This window comes from Phaethon aethereus (genome assembly GCF_964289735.1).
Source record: "Phaethon aethereus genome assembly, chromosome: 6".
Classification (NCBI taxonomy): domain Eukaryota; kingdom Metazoa; phylum Chordata; class Aves; order Phaethontiformes; family Phaethontidae; genus Phaethon; species Phaethon aethereus.
In genome coordinates, this window is record NC_138580.1 from 38,578,467 (window position 1) to 38,601,869 (window position 23,403).

The following is a 23,403-nucleotide window of genomic DNA, read 5'->3' on the forward strand; positions in this document are numbered from 1 at the left end:
TGACAGTAATAAGAAGCTGAGCTAACCCAACCCTTCGTGGCTAAATTAGTGTCTTTTGCTGTTGCAAAAAATGCGCATACAGTATTCAAATGGAATTCACAGTATCTTGGGAAGCTTTTGTCTTGAAGCAGCCTGCCCTATTACCCAGCACTGTCAGAGACTATAGATGCAAATGTTCTAAAACAGTGTCCCCCTTGCACTAAGCACAGGGATATTAAAAGCAACAATTACTTACACTTCACCATCACCATATAAACATCAATAGTGCAGATTGGAGGTTGGGGCAACCGCTCTCCCTTCTCCAAGAGGTCGGGAATCTCTCGAGTTGGGATTCCATCATACGGCTTCCCACCAAAGGTCATAAGCTCCCAGATAGTGACTCCTAGACAGAAAAAGAAGTGTTAATACTGCTCAGATTCCTTCACAATTTCTTACGGTGCGGCATCCTGGCCCCATTCTGGACTGCAATCTCTTCATTACCAGTGCCTGCAAAGACACTGAAGTTTGGTCTGCCATTTAAAAAGCTCCAGAAACTGGTGAAACAGCACTTTGTGTTAATCTTCAAAAGCAACTTCCCTCATTTTTATTGCTATAGGAAGCAGCATGATAGATATGAGGCACAAGAGAAAGGTCTAACACAAATAAATAGTGGTAAAGTAAATGGATGCAATAACAAAAGACTGCATCGCACTCTTTTAACACACCAAAAGGGAAAATGAACAGCTGATGTACTGTATTATTTTAAGGGGAAAAACGCAGATGTTCCCTAACTTAGGGCATCAATTTGCCACAAAGGTACAGCACTGAGTAACATTATGTCATTGTCTTTGCCTTGTAAGTCATTCACAGCCACTTGTATTTTTTTTTTTCCTTAAATCTCCATATGGATTTGAGTTATGATAGTGCTGTGCTTCAAAACCAAGATTCTCTTTTTGAATAGCCATAGGATTTGTTCTGACATTGGAGCTGGAAATAAAGATCATATATCGTAAGTAACAGAGCTCATCCCCCAACAAAATCTTAAATATTGAAAATGCTGCTCTCACACCAGCTTAACTTTTATTTTTATTGCAAAGGTCATTGTAAACATGCCTCCAGATCGGTAGCCATATTTTGCCAGCTGTCACACTAATGTGAAAGGTGATGGGCAAAATTACCATATATATAAAACACATATTTATTGTGTTTTACACATATCATTCACCTTTTTGTTGATGTTCAGTAACTATAACTTGCCAGTTGTTTTTGTTCTTGTCCTTTCCGATTGTAGATATTCTGGGCTTCCTGCATTTAAAATTAATTTCATAAATGGAGGCATATTTTTTCCTAAGCAATATGGGGTATACAGAATTTGAGGAGAAAGAGCACCTTTACATGATCGATTTAACTTTCACATGTTTTTCTCAGCTGAATAGAAGAGGGCACCTAACCAGTCACAGCAAACGGTGTCTTTTGCTGCTACCCACAGGTAAAAGTGAGTAATAGAATTGTAGACCTTTTTGTTTCAAAATGATATGGCAACAAGAAATGCAAATAGAAGTCCATAGCCCTAGATACTGCTGAAAAATTCCACTTACAACGGTATACATGATTTTATTAGTAATAGCTATACTAGATAAACAGCCAGACAGCTCAGCAGATGTGGCACAACAGCTTCTCTGGATAAGAGAATTAACAACAGTAAATTAACATCCGATTTATCAAATGTGCCTTTTTTTTTTGTGGTTGTGGAGTCCACATGAGCTGACCTATCTAACCAATTCCCAAGTTATCTGTGAAATTAAATGGATGCTTGTTTTAGTTAGCTTGGAGAGCTCATCTTTTTCCCTTCTTCCTCTTGCTGTATTTGCTCTGTATTATGACAAATACTCTTTTATCTGACTGTAGGTACAGAAAGTCCCATAAGCCTGGAAATGTTTTTTGACATTCATGGCTTTTAGAGTTAAGATTTTCAAAGGACTTCTGAAAATTATGACCTGCAGCTGTTTTTTTGTGAACCTGTGGCTGAACTGAAAGAGGCCTTCTTCTATCATAATAATCAGACAAACTACTACCAGCCCAGACCTTACAGCAGTCATCCCATCAGGGTCATCATGATAACGTATTTCAGTGAGCACAGAAGTAAGGCAGGAGACAAGTAACAATTGCTGTTTAGAGTTACAAATTAAAAAAAGCCAAAAAGATAAGAAAAAAAAGGAAGAGCAAAAACCACTGGAACTCCTCTAGGAAAATAGGGTATCTTTAACGTAGTAGCACAACTTGGTTTAATGCTTTACAAGAGACTAATTTTTAAACTAATCACATGAAAATTTACCGTAGCTCCAAACATCACTCTGATGGGTAAACTTCCTGTAGTGTATGCACTCCAGAGCCATCCACTTAATTGGCATCTAGGGAAAGACAAGAGAAATGCAACCTTAGAAATATAATATTAAAACAATTCAGATAGATCCTGTATGCAGACATCAGCTTCCTCCCTGTTTCCTTTTTCAGTTGCAAGCTTATAAAAAAGCAGCACTACCCAGTAGATGAAATGGTTGTTCCTGCCCTCTAGAATGGGGCTTCGCCTCGCAAAACATATGGAGGTGAGAAATATGAACCAGTTATCTGCAGAACTTCTCATACTACCCAAATTTTACTGATTACCAATATAGTGGAACAACTCACATTTTCATCATGCCCGTGTAAAGGTGGGACCAATGCAAAAATTACATCCAATTCCCCTAAACTGAACAGAGAAGGTGGAATACAGAAGCTCTTTTGCCTCAACAGTTTGCAAAACCCAGACACTGCTATTTCGATTGCTCTCTAATGAGGCTAGTTAATAATGCAGTGTCCATAATACCTTGCAGGCCACATAACCACCATCAGAGTAAACAGACAATAGGGAGAATTTACGGTGCTTAATTTCTAACTCCTAATATTCATTAGAAACTTCGCCTCCCCAGTTCTCTGTATCATTACTGCAGTGAGAACAGTTGCTCCTGAAAGCAGGTCAGAAGTTCCAAGTTAGCCTTTGAATCACCCTTGGGCAGAGCTCATCTCTTCTGACAGAGAAGGCTGTGTAGACAAACACAAACCTAGGTTTGGCATAAGGATTTGCCCTCTTGAATTTGTGTTAAAATGAGATTCACGATGTTTCGTATTCCTGAGCTAGGCTTGTCGTGCACAGTCTTGCAGTCCATTAATTTCTAATGGACAGACATTAAAAACAGCATTTTACCTGGCATAGACTTGTATGGGTCACCTCTTAATTTGGGGCTATGGAAGATGTACTGGAGTAAACCACAGAGATACGTAACTGCACACAAAATCTGAACAGATGGTGGGTGTAAAAGCAGAGGATGTGTCTTCATTCAAACCCTTATGAAAATACCTTCCATGAAGTTGACTAATGAGCATAACCTATACAGTTATGGCAAAAATAGCACTCTTTATTAAAGGTTGGCTTAGCACTTGCAAAGACAGTCCGTCCTCCTCCACTAAACTCTGCAGAAGTGTACCACTTTCATTCCCATTATATATGACTGGGTCATTCCAGACTTGAGCAATTGCTAAAGTAGCGAAGCTGTATTGCTCATCATGGGACAACTCAGATCGGAAGGGACCTCAGGAGGTCTCTAGTCCAATCTCAGGCTCAAAGCAGGTTCAGCTATGAGATCAGACCAAGTTACTCAGGGCTTTATCCAGTCTGGACTTGAAAATCTCCAAGGATGGAAACTGCACCACCTCCTTGGGCAACCTGATCAACCACCTGATTGTCCTCATGGTGAAAAAGCTTTTCCTTTTATCCAGTCTGATTCTGTCTTAGCATGCTCTCTATACAACTTTAAGCTGCAAATGTCTTCTGGATTTCACAAGACACTTCTCTGGAACTAGGAATTGACACATCTGACGTGTAAATTCTGCTCCAGAACTCCCAGCAGTGTGACTGGCCTCACAAGTCCAAGACACCATCTTAGAGCTTCCAGGGAACAGCTGGTTTGCAAGGACCAGCTCATTTTCTGTCACTCAATGGCTGATGGAGGAAAGAGACAGAGGGGTTACTCAAGAAGGGATTAGAAGGTGAAGGAGTCAGGGAAGACTGCCAAAACTCCACCTTCCCTGCCAGGAGGTCTCTTTACTAGGGAAATGGGAAAGCACCGGTGACTCCTTTCAAGCTCTTCACCTCACTGACTGAAATGCCGATGTAATTCGTCTAACAGCTGCCAAGGGCAGCAGCCACACAAGTAAAGCAGCAGCCCATCCAGCAGAAAAGCACACACTGGCAACAGCTGTTTGTTCCAGGCAAGGGCATGAGTAAGCACAGAAAAACACAGATAGCAAATAGATAGAAAGCAAACTGAACATTCAGGAAAAGAAATGACAGGAGAGGCAGAATCCCTTGGGATTTTGTGACAGGTTGAAATGTGGAATTTCACGATGTTTAGGGAGCAGCTGGCAGCAGTATGCACTTACAGCCTTTGGAATTTTATAATGCATTCATCTGAAGGCATTAGAAATTAGGTGAGGCACTACATGGATGTTGTGCAGTAAGCTGGAAAGCAATGTCTGGTTTCAAAATTATCCTCAAGTTAGCTTTCTAGTGGCCTGGCATTCAGCATGGTATTGGAGACTTGGATGCAAGACAGAGCATACACAGGCTCTTCCAATGTGATAGAAGAGATGTCTCTCTGCTGAGCATAAGTAAACTCTCATATGCTACTAATAAAAACATGTTCTGTGGCCTCCCTTTTTGTTTTCTGGAAAATTACTTGTCTGGGAAAATGGGACTCCTAGTTATTGAGGTCCCTACTGATCAGAGGAAGGGGCTTGGCAGAAATGCCCTAGAACATCTGTCACTCATTGAACTGACTTCAGAAGCCTTCAAAACAAGACACAAAAAGGAGCGTATGAACAAAACCTAAATCTGAGTGTGAAACTGTTCAGGTAATGATATTTCAGCACCTGGAGAAGCTCACTGAGCAAAAAAATAGCAGCTTTTATGCGTGCTGTCACAACACAGTTTTCTAAGTCACTGACAGACTTTCTTATATAGATAATAGTCCCATAGGGATACACTGCCCTAAAGAGTAACTTCAGGAGGTTTGTCACAGGGATATATTTACTTCCAGACATGTACAGCACTCACCTTCCCTCCATCTGCATTATACTCCTTCTCATCCCCTTCCAAAAGTCTGGCCAAGCCAAAGTCAGTGATCTTCACATGGTTTGGTGATTTCACCAAGACGTTACGGGCTGCCAAGTCCCGGTGGACAAGTCTTCTCTCTTCCAGGTACATCATTCCCTGAAGGACACAAAACAGTAAAATAATCTCAATGAGTCTTACATGATTTTTAGAACTACTTTTCACTGGTAACATGTAAAATTCCTGTTTCCCTTAGCAGTATTCACAATAAGAAAATGGCCTGGAGAGCAGAAGTTCAACGCTGCCCTTGCTCCGAGCAGGAGGTAGGATTAGATGACTTTAGGTTCCTTCTAATGTGAATGACTCTGTAAGATTCTATGGTAAGTGCCAAAGGAGAAAAACCAACAAAAAACCACACAGATACCTCCTCTGCTCCAGCAAGTTTAAAATATGGAAATGTGAGGCAAAGAAAAGAAGTATTAAGGCCCTTATTTTTCAGACAGGAAATCTGAAGACCATAAAAAATAATCAACTGATCCAGAACCCCACAAGAAATTAGTCCAGACTGGGAAACAATCCCAGCTCTTCTACGTTCCAGGCAAGTGTCTGCAATTCAAGATGAAGCTTCTTATCCATCTCCAAATGCTTTTAAGTTGGACACAAATTTTCACTACCCTCAGTGGATTAGAAGGAGAGCAATCCTTTATTCCAAGTACTGCAGCCCACTTGCCTTTTCACTCCCTTAAAATTTTGCATGTAATATTATAAGAAGACACTAGATCAATGGCCATTTTTTTTATGAGCATATATATTCTGTTAGAAGTACTTTTGTTAACAAGACCATGCAGCTGCCTTTAAAGATAAGGACTCAAGCTGCTTGGCCTTAACCTTATTCTTACTCTGATGAGAGACAAATCATCTACCACCAGTATGGAAGTTTACATGATGCTTTATGACACCAAGATGAACACCAAAGCTTGGCCTTATTAATTATATGACACACAAAGGGTAGTCAGGCAGGGTTACAAGCCTGTAATTTCATCAAAAGGTTTTTATGACATTAACCATCACTATAAGAACCTAGAGATGAAATTACACACTTGATAATTACCCTTAAGGTATCTCTTAATATATTAGCTCTATGATATATATGGTAATTTTTTAAAAGTCATTGTTGAATACCGAAGAGATCATATTATCCCATAATACAGATGATAATTCAGAGAGTCACAGGTAATGATTAAAATAACCAGATTACTCGGAGTCATGGGCCAGATTTTATTCTCTTTCACAGTATAAGAAGCTCACATGTACCTATTCCCATACATACCAGAAGGACTATGCGTATGGGTAAGCCACCACTCATGGTCACTGGGCCAGAATGTAGCCCTTTCTTGCCAGAAACTGGATGTCTTTACAAAAAGCATTAAGTGGAGCTCTGAACTGCTGTGGTTTTTAAGTGAAAAATTTCAGTGCAAACACCGCTAAAAGGTTTGAAAATATGTAGTAGAACATTTGGCATAAATACTATTTCATTTTTAATGTGGTAGGCTTTGCTGCAGTCAACATGAAGGTGGTTTGAAAGGGGACATAGGGACTCTTTGGCATAAAGCAAATGGAATTATTTTTAAAAGCACTGCTAGTTGAAGCAAACACACCCTCCTGCCAACTGCAAATCAATACTTTTGGCTGTTGAACATCAGAACTGTAAGTCTTTGGAAGCATAATGTTTTTTGACATCAAATTAAAACCTGTAGAAAAAGGAAAAATAAATCTCATAGGTTGAACAATCATGAGTCACAGAACAAACACACCATGAAACCAGATGCACTATGACTTAGCACAAGAATTATCATCTGAAGTAATCCAACCAGAAAAAGGTGACACAGTCAATAGCAATGACACTGTATAATAAAGGAAAAACAACCACAAAAGCGGACCTGTAAAATTCAGACAGACTGGGAATCCACATAGATCCTGTTTCACATCTCTAACACTGAACAGTAACCAGAAAGCACTTCAAGGCACTGTCAACACTGCTCATACCAAGTACTCTGGGAAGTAGGTGCACTACAGCAACCTCTCAGTCTCACGTCCCTCCCCTTCACATGAGGGTCTTGCAGTCAGTCTGATGGGATGTCTGCAGACAGGTGTCAACCAACCTGTCTGGATGTGCCTCAGAAAGCCACTGAGAAAGCACCATGCCTGTGCTGTGTTGGGCTGAACGGTGCACGCAGGCACGCAGGACTCTGCATGCTTTGTGGAGCAGTCTCTGGGTCACAATCACACGTCCAGCTTTGCTGCTCTTACAGATAGTGAATCTAATCTTAAGGGTGGCTTCAGGGTGCCATTAAATATACCGCATAGTCATTACTCACACATCTAAAATTATACTGGTTCTTTGCAATTCCTGAAAGCGCTGCCCTTGAAACCAGGATTGCAGTCATGTGCAAACAGACAGGCGCCCTTGTGCTTCCCCCAAACATTTTTCTCCTGCAGCTCTCCATCTCTGCCAGCTTCCACAGGATTAAGCACCTCTCTTCCATCTTGCATCTTTCACTGCAATAGAGCTCCTCCCTGAACAAAGAGTCTCAAGGTGCTGCTTACACTTCCTTTCTATTTAGTTTAGGAAATATCTCAATTTTTTAGAATGGTCAGAAATACTCCTCAAACTTCAGAGATTTGACATAACTTCCAATATCCTTACTTGGTCAAAATTCTCAGTATCTCAGGATAGGAGGGGTGAGGGTGGGGGGGTGGGCTGCGGGGCAGGCAGAGAAAGGTCCAAACCTGCAAACAGATCTTCGTGGGCTGAATCTGATGAAGACACAAGAACCCAGAGAATTCGATGAGGGAATTCTGTTGATATCAAAATACATTAGGCCCAAATAAAAATGTTATTTTTAATAGATTAATTTGTACCTATGGGCAATGAAATGATATGAAGATATTGGAGATTCATTTTAGCATAAATGAAGGAACAGAATTTCTGTCTTGTTAAAATCAAAACAGATGACTGGCACTAAGACTTTAGCCTCCCATCTTTAGCTAATGATGGCAGGAATGGATGGTAAGGTGTCCAGAAACATCCTTCACTGAAAGAGTTAAACAATCAAACCCTTAACCATGCCTCCTTGGTCTTATTTTACCTTCTCTACATATTTAATTTCCAAGCACTTTTTAAACATGTAGGCTAACACTTTAGGATGTTTCACTGTTTATTCTACTCATTCATTTCCATTTATTTCAATCTTGTGGTATTACTTAATATCCTCTTAGTAAGATTATATTTCATTCAACCTAACCTCATACTCTCTTACGAACGAGAAACATGTCTAACCACCAAGCCGAACACTGCTCCTAACCAATACCAAACCTGGTTTTATTTTCTATTCAGAAAGAGGGTAGAAATAGCTGTCTGCATATTGTTGTACTTACAGTTTATTGTACCTCCGTCAAACAGATTTCTCAGGGCTTTTTCCCACCTATGTTATCTGCAAAGCTAAAAGCAACCCATGTAGAGTTGACAGCTACAAAATCCTTTGCAGGTTCATGACCTGCAGAAATGTAAATCCTCTTAGGAATATCCAGTGTAAACATGTTTGATTTTCCTGATATCCTATCGACAATTTTTAAAGGTGGATGGTGGAAGTATAAGAGAAAAGGTGTATATATGTGTATATGCTTTCAATAAATGAGATTATACAAGCAGAATGAAAACAACCTAAAAATGGGAAACCTACAGTATTCACTGCAGCAACACTGTCTAAACATATACTGTGCCAAGAATCATCATTTGAAGGCATTTTTGAACCTGGCAGGAAAAGTGTTCTATATGCATCTCTCAGCTTTTTACATGGCACACAAGTACAAAAAAGTACTCTCTGTATTACACAACTGGTGCCATCACCACCCCACAAGCCCATGATCAAATACCAAGAGGACATTTTATGAGCGTTACAAGACAGAACTACAAGTGACCCTGGACCCTGACAATGGAAAGGGGTCTGTTTGTAAAAATGACACGTTGAAGCCCGATCCAAAAGACACAGTGCTGTGCCATTTGAGGTGTGATCTGTGAGGCTGGGGAAATGAAGCACCCTTCAGGATTTGTCCAAATCAGAGCTATGCAGATCCCATAAAATTATCGAAGCATGTAATGTCCAGATAACAAGAAACCCCACACTTTAGTATATGTACTGGAATATTCACAATAGGGTGGGACTTTTATGCTGACACCATTGAGTGGAAAAAGTTTAACATTAAGGATCAGTTGTCCCATTATATCTGAGTCCAGATTCATCTCACGAACACAAGAATCAGTCGTGACCTACCGTCACCGGTACTTCCTCATCGCAGTCATGGCAAAAGTTTCCTCATTAGAAATGCAATTACTGCTAGGATCCCTTAACAGAAAACCACTCTCTGAATCAGCACCTAATGCTATTAAGAAGTCAAACAGCCACTGCAAACAGCTGTAACACAGAGAAGTTGAGGAAGTCCCTTTGGAACTTCAGGATGAGCGAGGAATAGCCTTTTATCTTTCACAACTGTACTCTCATCCTCACCCAGTGCCTGAGCCACATACAAAGACAAATGTGTGCTATATGGATCTTTATGCAGACATACATAGCAGTAAAACCATTGGTAGCCTAGATCCCTTCTATCTGTGTGATTATGCAACTGTGAAAATGTAAATTCTCCTTTCAGAAGCAGACAGAAATGCCCTTGCCAAGACTTCGATTAGATTTAAAGGTCTTTTATCCTTGCCCACACAACTACTAACCTGACCTGCCCACGTGTTTATGCATTTCACACAAGGCTTGCAACAGCACCCAGGGAAACTAATAGCAATGCTGAGGGGTAGAAGAATAGGCTTGTAATAGGGCAAAACATCTTTGTTCTAAGAAGGGAGGTGGACAGAGAAGATGTAAATGGCCACTAGGAGCTTAACTCCAGTAAGAATTTCCTACCTGTCACTTTTCAGCCTTGAGAATTTTCTGTCTAATAACTAGGGGGAAAAAAATCAGCAGTTCTACTAGCTGAGGTGAATTCTGCTCTCTACCCATCAGATTACTCTTGGAGCTGGCTAGAAACAACAGAGAACAAAAATGAGCTTGCTCAATAGACTAGAAGTTAGTAATTAAGAGCTATAAAAGAAGAAAGTCTTTCCCAGTTTTATTGTGGAGTGTTTGTGAAGTCTCCAGGACTGCAGATAGACAGATTCGGTATGGTCATTTCAGGTACTGTCAGGTATGCTCATGCTCTTTCCACAAGAAAAATGACAGACCTGAAAATGAGGTAACATGTGCTGGCAACAAACTGAAGTGGGACAGTGGAAGGGAGACTTTGTCTCAAAAAATCCACAGAAGCAGAGAAGACAAGACAATGAGATGGGACAGCTTTCTGATCTTTCAAAGTGCTGAACCACAGTAGAACGTATCAAATTAGGTTAATAACATATTAGGACTTCCAGTGCTGCAGACATCATCAAAGGCGGGCTGGCGGTGGAAATAAAAGAATAAAGGGATTTTTAAAAAAAGCAAAATGAAACTTTTCAGGAAAGTTATGGGTTTGTCCCCTGAGATCTCCTGCCTTTAAGACTGGTCACAATTTGCTGTTTTCTTACTTTACTACCAGCATTACTTTCTGTTGCTGTCATTTGTCTCCCAGTTCCTGAGGGCAGTTTTTGAGCACAGCTTTCATTTGTACAGCTCAGAGTGTAAGAGTTGCAAGCACAGACATTTCAGATGCTGTTATTTGATTTCCTTCACTTTTCTGGATTTTTCAGAGTCCCACCTCCCCGCTGAGGATGCTTCTGGATTCCTCTCAAAGGTGGCAGCTGCCGTTCAGGGAACATCCAACTCTTTGAATTACATGAGCCTTGACTGAAAGTTCTTTCCATAGGTGCGAGTACCTCATTTCCAGAAAAAAAGTATCCATTGTTTGGGACAGAATTTAAGCAGGTATGTATGTTTTATTAAATGCAAAGTCCCTTTGGGATGATTATCAGAGATGAACCAGAGTGTGCTGAATCACTAACTAAAGTATATACATATTTCTTTGCATGATGCAAGATACCATTCTGCAAGACCACTCAAATTAAAAAAAATAAGATAATGGCCTTCACCTGCCCCAAGAATTTCAGCAGTATCAGCAAACAGAAGACATACTATAAACACTTTTTTTTCCCCAGTGTGACTTTTTGCTGTTTTCTATAATAATCATTTTCTCCCTAAATAGAGGGAACATTGATCTTAACCCATCCAGAAATTAAAAGCAGCCTGCTCTTCTTCGATAATAACTTCCACCCACCAAAGCCAACACACATGGCAGATTCATCAAACAGGTATGTGAAGGAAGAAAATTTCAAGCCCAACTCAAATCTCATGGACATTAATCTCCAGCCTTGGAGACTGCCTTCTTTTCATCCTAATAACTGGAGGCTAGCTTAATAACAGGAATCACTACAGAAAGCTTGAAATGATCATCTTTTGCCCTGCCTACCCCATGGAAAAAGTGTAATTTTACCTGGGGCTAAATACGCTTTCAAGGAAAACACAGTGCCCTTTGTTGTCAGGAGCAACCAGAATCATCTAAGTAGCTATTACTCCAGAGATAGCTGTGGGAGGGAAAAACTGACACTGCTCTGAAATACACTGACTCAGCTGCAGCGGTGTGATTTGTTATGTAGGTCTGCTGGGGAGCTGGGACTGGAGGTCATCCTCACAGCCAAGGGACAGCGAAAGATGCTAACAATTTCAGTCCAAAGCTGTCAGTCTGAGCTGGGGACTCACACCTTGTGCTATGCACACCTCCACCAGGTTAGCTGCCAAGGACTTCCGAAAATGTCTGGAGTTCATCCAACTCCAGTGAAGCTGGCAAGGGAGGTCCATTCCTGCATCCTGGGCTGTGTTGTAATCCCAGATATTTAGGAGTTCAGTTACTTGAGATTTATACGGGGCAAGTTAGTAATGCTCTCTCTTCAGTAAAAGTAGACAAAGAAAGCTTATGTGATAGTAATGTATTTCTTCCCATCTCCTGTTCCCTTGACTAAGCTCGTTCTCTCAAGGTGTCTCTTCTCTACACTTCACTTAAGTTTGAAGCAATGGGCTATTCATGTGAGACAAGCCATATCTCGGGGTAACGGTGCTTTTATCTCAAGCTAGCTGTCTTTAAATGCAGCCTTAGGATACAAAGCTGACATACCTAGACGGATTTTCCTACAGGTGCTTTGGACCCATCCACCCGACCAGGACCAGACAACTGAAACTTTGCTAGACCTGCACCTAGCTGGTGTGACAGGAGCAGTGTGGATGCTGTGTATTCATACCTGCTAGTAAATACCTTTTCTCAAAGTCCTGTTGTGATACTGCTAAATGGCTTCAGACTAAACAGTTCAAAGTACACAGAAGCAAGCCCAAGACTATCTGTATTTGACTTAAGAGGCAGGATCCCAGCGCAGATAGATTATTACCCCTATGGAAAGATAACCAGTGCAAATGCAACTCCCCCACAGGTTACTCAAGCTAGTTCTGCCATGAAAAGAGTTAGCAGGGATGTTTTGCACACAGGTTAGTCTTACATCTCTTCACTTGTGGATCACCCAAAAGTACAAATCCTCTCTGCTTACATGTGGAAGTGTGATCACACATTGGCAGACTCAGTTGAAGGACACAATCGAGATGAGCTGGCTTCATACCAACCACAGGAGGATGCACGCTGCCTGTGGCAGTATAAACATGCCAGCTACCTATCAAAAGAACAAGTCTGGAAAAAAAAGTTTACACCAGATCTTTGCTCTGCATCATGTGGCTGCTGCAGTATATTTGTTCCAGTAATAGAAGTTCTAAAGCCTGATTTACTGCGTTGCTGAGCTATGGCCCAAGACACAAAATAAAAAAGATGCTGAAGCGTAACAGGTCAAAACAAAGTCAGGAAGTAAAAGGGAAGGGAAAGAGGCTGTACGAGGCTAAAGTTTAGATGAGCATTACAGGGAAAGTGCAGGCTACTCCAAAATGACAGGCGATTCATAAAGGGAGAAAGAGTAGAAAAGAATGAGAGGAGAAGCAGGTTCATAAACTTATGACATTTCAAGACTTAATTGACTGGACTGAGCAGACATTTTGATGGGTCCAGACCCACTGCAATCCTCAATTAAAATCTCAGGAGTGCCTTCTCACCCCTTCAAAGCACACATAAATGGGTCGCAGCTGAACTGACTGGTTCACGGTTCTTAGGTTGTGGGGCCCTTAAAACAATGCTCTCTATCTTGGGTGGGTGTTGGAAGTTCCTTGGGCATCACCAGAAGCGATGTTTGTTTCACTTTGTCATCATACATGTCCTTTGTCTGAACTATTGTGAAAAGTATGAGTTGTCTCTCTGGCTCCCTCATATTACACAGATATCTAGATCAGGTGGTGCTGAACACAAAGAGCCTGTGAAGCACTTGATGTTCTTCTGATGAAAGATGTTTCAGAAACATATTTAGTAGCACATCCAATGAGATGCAAAACAGGTATTTCAATAATGTCCATATTGTGTGTGCCTCCAAGTTCTGGTCCCACCTACGGGCACATCTGTGCAGCTGCTACATGGGGTGTTTTAGGACAGGAGAAAAAAAGTAAGTTCATTCCTGTGCATGACATTCCCAAGGAAGGGAGCTTGTGGAGTTGTATCTAATCTCCATTTTGCAATTAACTCAGACTCTAGCCACAGTGCTTCCTTAAGACAGCTGGGAGCAAGGTGCTCTCCTTTGCCATCTTTAGTGCCTTCAATGGGCAAACTGGCTCCTATTGGCTGTGTTACCCATTCGCTGGGGCCAGGTGTCCCAGCCTCCTGGGCTGTGTGGACACAGGCTGCATTAGCCTCCTGCAGTACCTTCTCCCTATTCCCAAAGTGCTCAAAAGGACAGGGATGTTCTCCTATAATCTCTGAATAAAATCACAGCTCAGCTTACGGTACTGGTGCCCAAAGAGGTGAGAGAAATTGTAGCTTGTAGCTGCGCTTATAATAAGCATATGGCCAGTAAGGACACAGTAACCTGGATACAGCTTTGCAGCTCCTCTCATACCCTCATTAGGCCAACATAGATGCGATGCACAAATATATGTTGCAGGAAGCCACACCAAGAGAGTTTCTGACCCTCCAATTACTGAATGGGACCAAGAGCTGTAATAGGAAAAACTTAATAAAGTCAGGGACTCATGGGTCACCCCCAACACTTCGATAAAGTACTTCACATCTGATGCCTCCCTGCTAGCCCTGCAGTATCTGCTTCTCACAAGGGCCTTGGAAGGTGAGCACACAAACCAGTCAGGTGTTTTCAAGAGACTGTCCTTTGGGTGCATTGTCCCATGTAGGAAGAGAAAAAAGCAAGGCAGAGATGGTGCCTCTGCAAGAAAAAGACTGACAGTTCAGACGCAGATTGCTGTTCTACCACAAGGATGCCCTTCCCTAGATGTACCATGGGGCCTGGACTCTGCGAGTCAGAATTTAACACTTGCTATGTCCTCTGATGCTAAAACAACTCACCTTTGTCCATGAAAGTGCTTAACACTGTTTTGGCTGCAACCACAGCTATGTGTTGTCAACACCTTTTTCCATAAAAGAAGCCTTCAAATAAGAACTAAGTGCCTAAATAACAAATTTACTACTGCAAAACTCTCCTTGCTGGGCAATAAACACTAATTGCCAAGTAACGGAACACAGTCCTTATGACAAAGGCTCCAAATTACTGTTTCTAAAGTGAATCCTAGTAACCTGTGCTACACGTGCCAGCAGGAAGGATATAACTATCCTCTGATTTGAGGAGCGCTCAGAGACTTTCCAGTGGATCACATACTCCTGGAAAATGTTTGATGCTTTTCAAAATGGCAACCAAAGAGAGAGGTATCAGTGCATGAACAATTTGAAAGGGCTTTTTGAATGCTATTCTTCTCTCTTAGATTAATTCCTACAGTTAGACTAGCTCCAGCTCCTTCCTCTGAAGAAGCAGGCGGGCTAAATATGTCCTATAAAGCAGCTCCCAGTGTAACTTCAACAGTGAAGCTATGACCGGTGCTTTCTTAATACTCTGTAGATATAAACTGCCCATAAGGGAGATAACTTGGCTTTCTTGAAACGAAGCCTTCAGAGAAGCCTGCGCTCGGAGGGCTACCAGCATACTAAACAACAGGCTACCTTTCCCCCACCCCAGCCACTGACCTCTTGCCAATACAATTACAATCGGGAGAGTATATTGTGTAGTGCATTCACTCTCTCCAAGAAAGTGTATTTAAAATGGATTACTTCTGCTCCTTAGGCACGCAATCAATAGAGTTGTGGACTGCAGTAAGTACAGAGATGTCTGTGGGCTGCAGCACTTATCCTCTGTGTCTCTTCAGAAATTAATTAAAAATCAATGAAGTGTGCAGCCTATTAATAAGGAGCCTCCAGATTAACAGATACGACCACAGCCTTCCCTCAGTTTCAGAATGAACGCAGCCACAGTGCAAACACATTAGCAATTCTCCAGCACTTCAAACAATACTGTAAGAACTGTGACCTTTCACGGCTATGCCCTGCATCAGACTGAACTGCAATATTCGCAACTTTATGCACCCTTAATAAATTATATGCTATTTGTTTCAAGTTGGCTAAACAGGAGGACTTGCGGTAAGCATTTAGAGGATTCAGAGTTACTGTCCTGGCTTTCTAGAAAATGGTCTTATGACAAAGCAGAATCACCAGCATGAAGATTGGATCCAGCAAACATCTAACAGAGGGATAGGCGCATTTTGTAACTCCTGGAGGTCACTCTCGGGATTCAGTAATAACTAACAAATTCAGTTATTTGATTTATTCTCCAACAACCTGAAGACTACACCTTGCAACGTGATGAATACTTAATTACCGTGAAAGATTGAAGCAGCTGGGCAGGGGCTGGAGAAAGGCATTTTTGTTCCTGGTTTCTGTCAGTCAGGACTCCCATCCCTACTACCCTTCCACAGCCCAGTAATGTTAGCATGCGATGCACAAGATACAGAGCAGCTTATAATACACCTGGAGCTGCCAGCCCATGTAAGGGCCCCTGCTGAGAAAAGAACAGCATGTACCCATAGCAAGAGTTTTCCCCTGCTTCCAGGAGATGAGATTCTAATAAAAATTATTATAATACTATTATAATAAATAAAAAGTAATAAATAAATAAAACATTTCATAAACAAAGCTGTGTTTTAGAAAGAGAAAGATGAAATTATTTGCCCACGATCGTTGGTGTTGGGACAGAGGCAGGGACTGCTTGTAGGTCTCGGCAATCCCTGGTCCAATACAACACCTATCCTCCCTCAGTTAAATCCACCTTTTTCAGATAGCTTTCTTGGGAAATGAGTGCTGACCCAGTAGCAGATAATAATTTTCCACTGGAATTGCACTGATAAACTGACATGTCATGCACTTGGATGCAAAGTTTTCCAGTATCCACCTTATGTTGCATGTTATGATAATAAAATATGTTACAAAACATATCTTTCCTGTACTCTGTGTACTTGGCTGGCTCAGAGGAGACACTGTTTTTGGACAGTTGAACTTCCTATTCTCCCCTTCTCTTGGGCAGTGCCCACCAAGCATACAGGGAACACTGTGGTGGCTACTATCTTGTGTGTTCAGATGAAAATCCTACAAGAAGAGCACACAGCAGCTCCCTGCTTTGCAAGGGCAAGTATGTATATACTTCCACTGATCTCCCTGGAACACTTGAGAGGGGAAGTTTTTGACCTCAAGGCACATGTTTCATAGCGTACTTTTGGTCCAATTAAAAGCTTTTAACATTATTCTGTGTTCTCATTAAATTAAGCATAGATGATTTTTTTTTTTTTTTATGAGCAGACAGCATGATTGGGGCTGAATTTCTGAGGTAGGCAGCTGTACTTCAAAAGATGCCCCTGAAGCACACACAGCTTCAGGGCTCTGTCTGACCACTTTTAAAATCATCATTTCAGTGTAAATAGGAATACAAGACAATGGAAGCACCGCTCTTCCTAGAAACCACTGCTTTCACAAGCTATTCCACTGCAAGGGCCACCGGGCTCTGCAGGAGAAAAGCATATTTACCCTCTCCCACTCCTATTTTCTTCTCACATGAGCAGAGCAAGCAGTCGGTCTGTATGACAGCTTCTGCTTAGGACTGCAATATTGTTCTACAAAAGAAAATGTTCTGAATTTATTCTAAATGCTTTTGATACTCTGATTCAAGAGAGTTCTTGAATAAATTAAAGCTTTGAACTTCCAACTCTGTTGCCACTAGGTTTCTGAGCGCTTCTTAAAAACCCACATCACAGGTAACCATAGTTACCTATTTCATACTTTTTTTTCCTTTTCTAATTGAGAAGCTTATGACAGCTGACAGAGCAGGAGAGACCAGTCACATAAACAGAGTGAGCTAGCTGATAATGGCTGGAGAAACCTGCTAAATAATCCATTAACCTTATTCAATAAATCCAGACGAATGCTAGAGTGGGGTGGGTGGAAGACAGAAATGTGGTTTCAAGAGACACATATTTCCCCCCAGCTAAAACATCGCATTATTATTAATGGTTCAGAGCATCGCTGTGTTGACAGTGAGAGCCCACAGAGTGCGAGTCAAACTGCCACCGTGCCCCACTAGTTACGTGCATTCAGACTGAATAGCCTTTAGTGTGCGTGGGGGGGTTTAATCATTAAATACAGCCTGTCACTTTTTTTATTTCCACTTCACAATGCTGAGGAGGATGTTTATAACACAGATAATTTATCCAAGAATATGTAAAAGGTCCATACGCTTCTTGAGTGTATGGAAATAAGAGCCAGTGACTTTGCACTGGCAAAGTAAGGGACAGTTGAGCACTGCCTGCTGCACGGGAGTGCACGACCTGTCCCCCTCCCTGCTCCTCTGTACCTCAGCTCAGCCCTAGCTAGACAGTGACACCAGCTCCATGGAGGTGTGGGGACAGAGCAAGGCAAGTTTAGACAAGCCCTCACATTACTTTGTTACAGGTTACACAAAATAAAGTATTACTCTACCTTTTAGGTATATGGACTTAGATCATTATGGAGCACTGACTGCAGTAATATCTTGTGATATATGTCGGTTCACTCATCCTGCAAAGTGGTTCTACAGTTTTAGCAAGGGACCACAATCCTACACAGAAGAGCAACTACTTCTGAAGTTGTAAATGTCTAAAAAGAAACCTTCATTATGTCCTCAAAACAAAATTGATTATTCTTCTTGCCTAGATACCAGAAATACCTGAGTGTGGTTTGGCTCAAGCTTTCAAAACCTGTTAACTTTTAAGGTGAATCCCAGCGCTGGAGGTTTCAGTTCCCAAATCTGAGAAACTTCTCAGTGAGTGAGAACTGGCTATTTTAATTGATCTCTGCACACTTCCCAGCAGATACTTCAGTTACAGCTGCATTTTTGTCAAGCCATCTCTGGAGCCATGGATGCCATGATTGATTTGAAAAGAAAGAAAAAGACTCATGACTTTGACATCTCAAGATTTGAGAATGTGCGTGGGTGAATACATGAGAAACTTTGAGCGCTGCTGAGCTGAAACAGGTGACCTGAGCAGAACAAAGGGGAATCGGGGCAGATGTATTTCCACTGATAATAACATTTCAAGTATCTTAAGACTCAATTCCTGAGTCGCTAAATTCAAAGGGAGTTTTTCCATTAATTACAACTGAGACTGGTTCAAGCCTTGGGTCAGTGCTGCTACCACTGCACAGCACCCAGCTGGAACCTGCAAAGCAGATTGAAATGGTTTTTAATCATTAGCAAAGTAATTCACTAGGAGAGCAGAGGAAACCTAAAACCCTTGGGTTCCTCTAAAATCTCAAGCCTTCTTTGAGAAGACGCACATTTGACCTTTCTCCCTAGCTGTGAACCCATACTTTTTTGCCTCTCACTCAAAACCACAGCCATGAATTTTTCTATGATTTATAATGACAAACTGCCATTGTCATTCCTGGCTATGGAATATGCGTGGGGCATTGCCTGGAGTAGCCAAAGGCCTTTTTACAGGAATCAGCTTCTTCCTTTAACCTGTCACCAAGACCTCCTGGGAACTGGTCGCTAACACCCTGCCTAAGAAGTTGTCCCTGTTCCTCCTGTGGGAGGAGGAAATGCAGCAGCATTTCCATGCTCGGACTATTGTTCCAGCACTGCCGATTTGCCACAGAGACACAATTGTTTTTGCCAAACTGCCATAGAGACACATGAAACTTCTTGTTCTTAGTACTGAAATGAGAAGATTCATTTAAAAAAAGGGTCTGCTAATAGTAAAATCATTGCAGTGAGTAGAAAAGTCTCCTGTTGATTCTGATTCATCTGGATCAGGTCCAAATGTATGAGAAATCTCCAAGCACAGTTTCCACATGTCTCTTGGCTGGAATTTTTCAGCCATACCACCATCTCTTGGCTGCTTCATTCACAGTTACTTCCCCCTCCCTTCTAAACTGCCTAGAGATTTCAAAGGCTCAGCTGAGAAACTCACCACTTCCCCAAGGACCCAATCAGACTGTTTTTTTCTCTCCTCTTCAATTAAAACTAACTAGCACTGGGCTTAAAATGTTTCTGTATCTTGACTGAAACACATTGATTAAAAAGTAGGCAAAGGCACGACATGACCCCCAAACAGAAATACCTTTAAAAAGGTCTTTACAGTAAAGGTTCTTTAGGAGCATGGGAAGGAGAATCAAGATGTCACTGAGGAAAGCATAAAAAAACCCAGTTCAATAAATGCTGCGCAGTCTCAAGGTGGTACGGCCTGTAACGGAAAGAACAAAACTTTCCTAGAGGCACTGAGGTAACTGAGGATGCCTGGGATCACATACAGACACCTATCAACTGGCTTTTTGCCCATAAGATCATTACTAGAACACAACACACCCATATATAATCCCAGTTCTGCCTCTCCAGAAAACTTGCACAACTCCTCCAAATTGCACCGCTATGAAAATTACTTTTAGCACATCAGCACAGGTCATATGTGCACCTCCAATCCCAGACGGTAAAAATATTAGGAATCATTTATAAATTTCTAGCCAAGCACATACAGAATGAATGGTACCAACAGCTTCTCAAAATCTATACTGCATCTGCTAAGGGTCATGCCAATGGGTTAGGATGGAATGCAGCAGCTGCAATTCTTTTCTGTCGCAAGAGCTCAGAAGTGACCATTTTCTGTTTTCATTTGAATTGACATTTACACACCCCCGCCACGTATTTTTAACTTGGTTCCCTAAGAAATTAGGCTGGTGCAGTCCTGATGTGTGCATATTTACCTTTCCATCTGTCCTTCTTCAGGAATTTTTGACGCTTTTGATAGTTTTCAGCCCAATTTGGCACTACGCTTGTATCAAGAGTTTTGCATTCTTACGAGTTTCCTGAAAACAGGTAGGCAAGGAGAGGAGAAAGACTAATAGTTTTCCTGGTATTGTGATTGCAGTCTTTCTTAGGCACTAGAGACTCCACGTAAGAGAGAGACATTATTGAGAATACTTTAACTAGCACTAGGAACATATTAAATTCCAGATAACCTAATCACTAGACATAAATCATAGGCAACCAGCTCTCAGCAGCTCTACTGCTCATAAAACTGCTTTTCTAAAGAGCTCCAGGGGGCCTCATTGATCACAAATTCCATGAAGTCCTACTGAAGGAAAAAATGCAGCCCTATTTACATGTGCTTATCTAGACTAAAACTAGGGCTCAGTGCACCTACTCTGGGGAGCTGCAGAAGAGCACACAACTACCCGTGGGATGCCGAACCCTCTTTCCCTTGAGTCGCGAAACAACACTGAAGGGCAGCTATGGAAATGCTGGTAATAGGGTCAGAAAGAGCCTTTCTTCAGGAAAACTACTGAGAGTTTTGTCCTTCACATGGGAATTTCTGTGACATAGCCTCACCTAACTCACGAGGGGCTGAAGACTACCTGGCCTCAAACTTACAATAGCTGTGGTCCCCTGTGTGGTGTCATAGCCTATGGGCAGTAGGTAGGTGTTCAGGAATGGGAAAGACACAACCAAGCCCAGTCTGCCCTCACTAACTCTGGAGCTGAAGCATGGGGTGGGACGTGCAGCCTAGGAAAGTCTAAGCTGTCTGCATGTTGCAAAGGTCAAGGTTGGACGCACTCCAACCGTTTTAGCCTCACATTGCATGTAGGCAGCCCAGGTCCTCTCAACCTTGGAACACCATGGCAGCAATCCAGGACACTACATCTGGACTGAGCTGTAAGTCCTGTATGGTGCCCTACAGCACCGCACAGTCCAGCTTGCAGTCCAGAGGTTCCCTCTGACTCGCACATTTCTGCTCTCTCTTCCAGTCTGTAGTGGGGGTTATGACCTGCAGAGCTTACCTTGTAGCAATGATGACATCCCCAGACCACAAAAAGACTTAATGAAGCTTAACACAGACTAATTTACTCCTCCTCAAGAACCCTGAAGCCTCTTCCAATACCAACTGAAAGCCCCCTCTGAACTTTAGAGGGCTTGAGATCAGCTCGTTTTGAGGGAATTAGGTAGCTTTCCAACAGTGTGCTCTCTCTAAAGGTCCTGATGTGTCCTGCTGATGCTGCAGGTGCACTGGCATCCTGCTCTAACAAAGAGGCAATCCTACTACAGATACGTCCAGGAAAAAAAAGACAATGGTTCATTTTACTTTGTTGCTCTTACTACTGGGATGCTGGGCAATCTAGGTGGCAAAAGAAATGGAAACAGGAGCAGGTAAGACTCTCCGACACAGCCTGAAAGCAGGTTTTCTATGGCCATCTCTCACATGGACTCTCAGTTGTTTAATAATGTGGTTGAGCCCAGAGTGCCTTTTTTTCCTTTAGCGGGAATACTAATCACAGTCTCATCTACCTAGATGCCTATTTTTGTGAAACTCATACAAAGATAATACCTTTGAGACCTTTTCTTCCCTGTCAAATCTACATAAATTCAACCAATATTTTGAAAAGTTATTGAAGACAGACACAGAGATTGCAATGAGGCTAATTTTCATAGAAAACCAGGCTAAGTCCAAAAGGTTTTAAGAAAACTCAAGCTCTTGCACATTCCTTCCTTACAAAAGAAAATAGCTTCCCTTCCATTTCTTGAAGGAAGTTTAAAACAATCATCCATCCCTGTCCTGAGGGAGAAAAAGCCTGAACTACCTAAATACACTCTGGACTTATTTTATGGATAGCAAACCTCACGTAGCTCTGATAACTACCATCCACTTCATCTGAACTGTGAGCTATTGCTCAGGAGGGAGACCGTACTGGAGCATCTTTGTATCACAAACTGGACCACCAGCTCCTTGGCACATCTTGGCCAACAAGCTTGGGCGGCATCCATAGTTTTTCTGCCAGGGCTATCTTTCTGATCTTTTGTGTAAGTGCAGCAATATTGTAATTCCCCAGCAGCCAGGCCGTCACTGAAGTCCCTCAGTACTCCGGAAGGTTCACCAATACACACACCATATTGACAAATTCCATGTCTTGCTATGCAGTGGAATTACAGCCAACATAACAGACAAAATACTGCCAGCCCCAAACATTAAAAATCAAGGCTAGAGCCTCTTAAAAAAACCACCGAAACCCCTCACCAAAAACGTTTACTTACAAAATTCTGAAATTAAAAATACTTAGGGACTTGACTTCTTTTTTGCCCTTTGGTCTCTGTGACATTAGGGTATACTTCAATCCTGTTTGCAGGCTTATCCATTCTTTGATTTTGCTTTAAAGGAAAGTAGAAAATCTCATAGAGTCTGATGGGAGATGAAGTTTTCAGAATATCCTGAGGAATGGTGGTTTCCAATACAACCGATGGCAAGAGTGCATATGCACAAGATGACTTGGATAGCAAAAGACATTCCCCAAACAACTGACTCTCAAAGGTCTAAAAGTGTAGCTCATCTTTTAAATATATTATAATTTATACTGCAGTACACATACTATCAATTTATAATTTATATCTCCTAGACCCACAGTGCTAGGCAGCCTTCTTATGCCAATGAAAATACAATTCAAAGTATGAATGTGTTTACACTTTCAACACACAAACAGCAGTGTCTTGGTATGTGTTGAACAAACAACAGATAAATCACAATAAACAGCTGAGGTAGCAAACACCAAAATGTTTTGGAAACATGACGCTGTGTGTACTTTAAGAAGGAGGTTGGTTTTGCATATTTCTTATGAGAGAATTAACAGTGTCAAAAGAAAATGGATAATATCATCCCAGGCATTGCGTGAAACAACACAGAACCAGG

At 41.7% G+C, this 23,403-nt stretch overlaps 1 protein-coding gene across 1 annotated transcript in view; it reads right to left on the reverse strand.

Moving 5' to 3' along the window:
- Positions 1 to 23,403, reverse strand: part of ERBB4 (erb-b2 receptor tyrosine kinase 4) — a gene marked incomplete at its 5' end in the record, with an annotated part of 635,614 nt that overhangs the window by 23,212 nt on the left and 588,999 nt on the right. Inside the window, 3 exons of the mRNA XM_082001544.1 lie at positions 236 to 382; positions 2,315 to 2,390; positions 5,132 to 5,287. Of these exons, the coding sequence (XP_081857670.1) occupies positions 236 to 382; positions 2,315 to 2,390; positions 5,132 to 5,287 (379 nt within the window). The remainder of the gene's footprint in view (positions 1 to 235; positions 383 to 2,314; positions 2,391 to 5,131; positions 5,288 to 23,403) is intronic.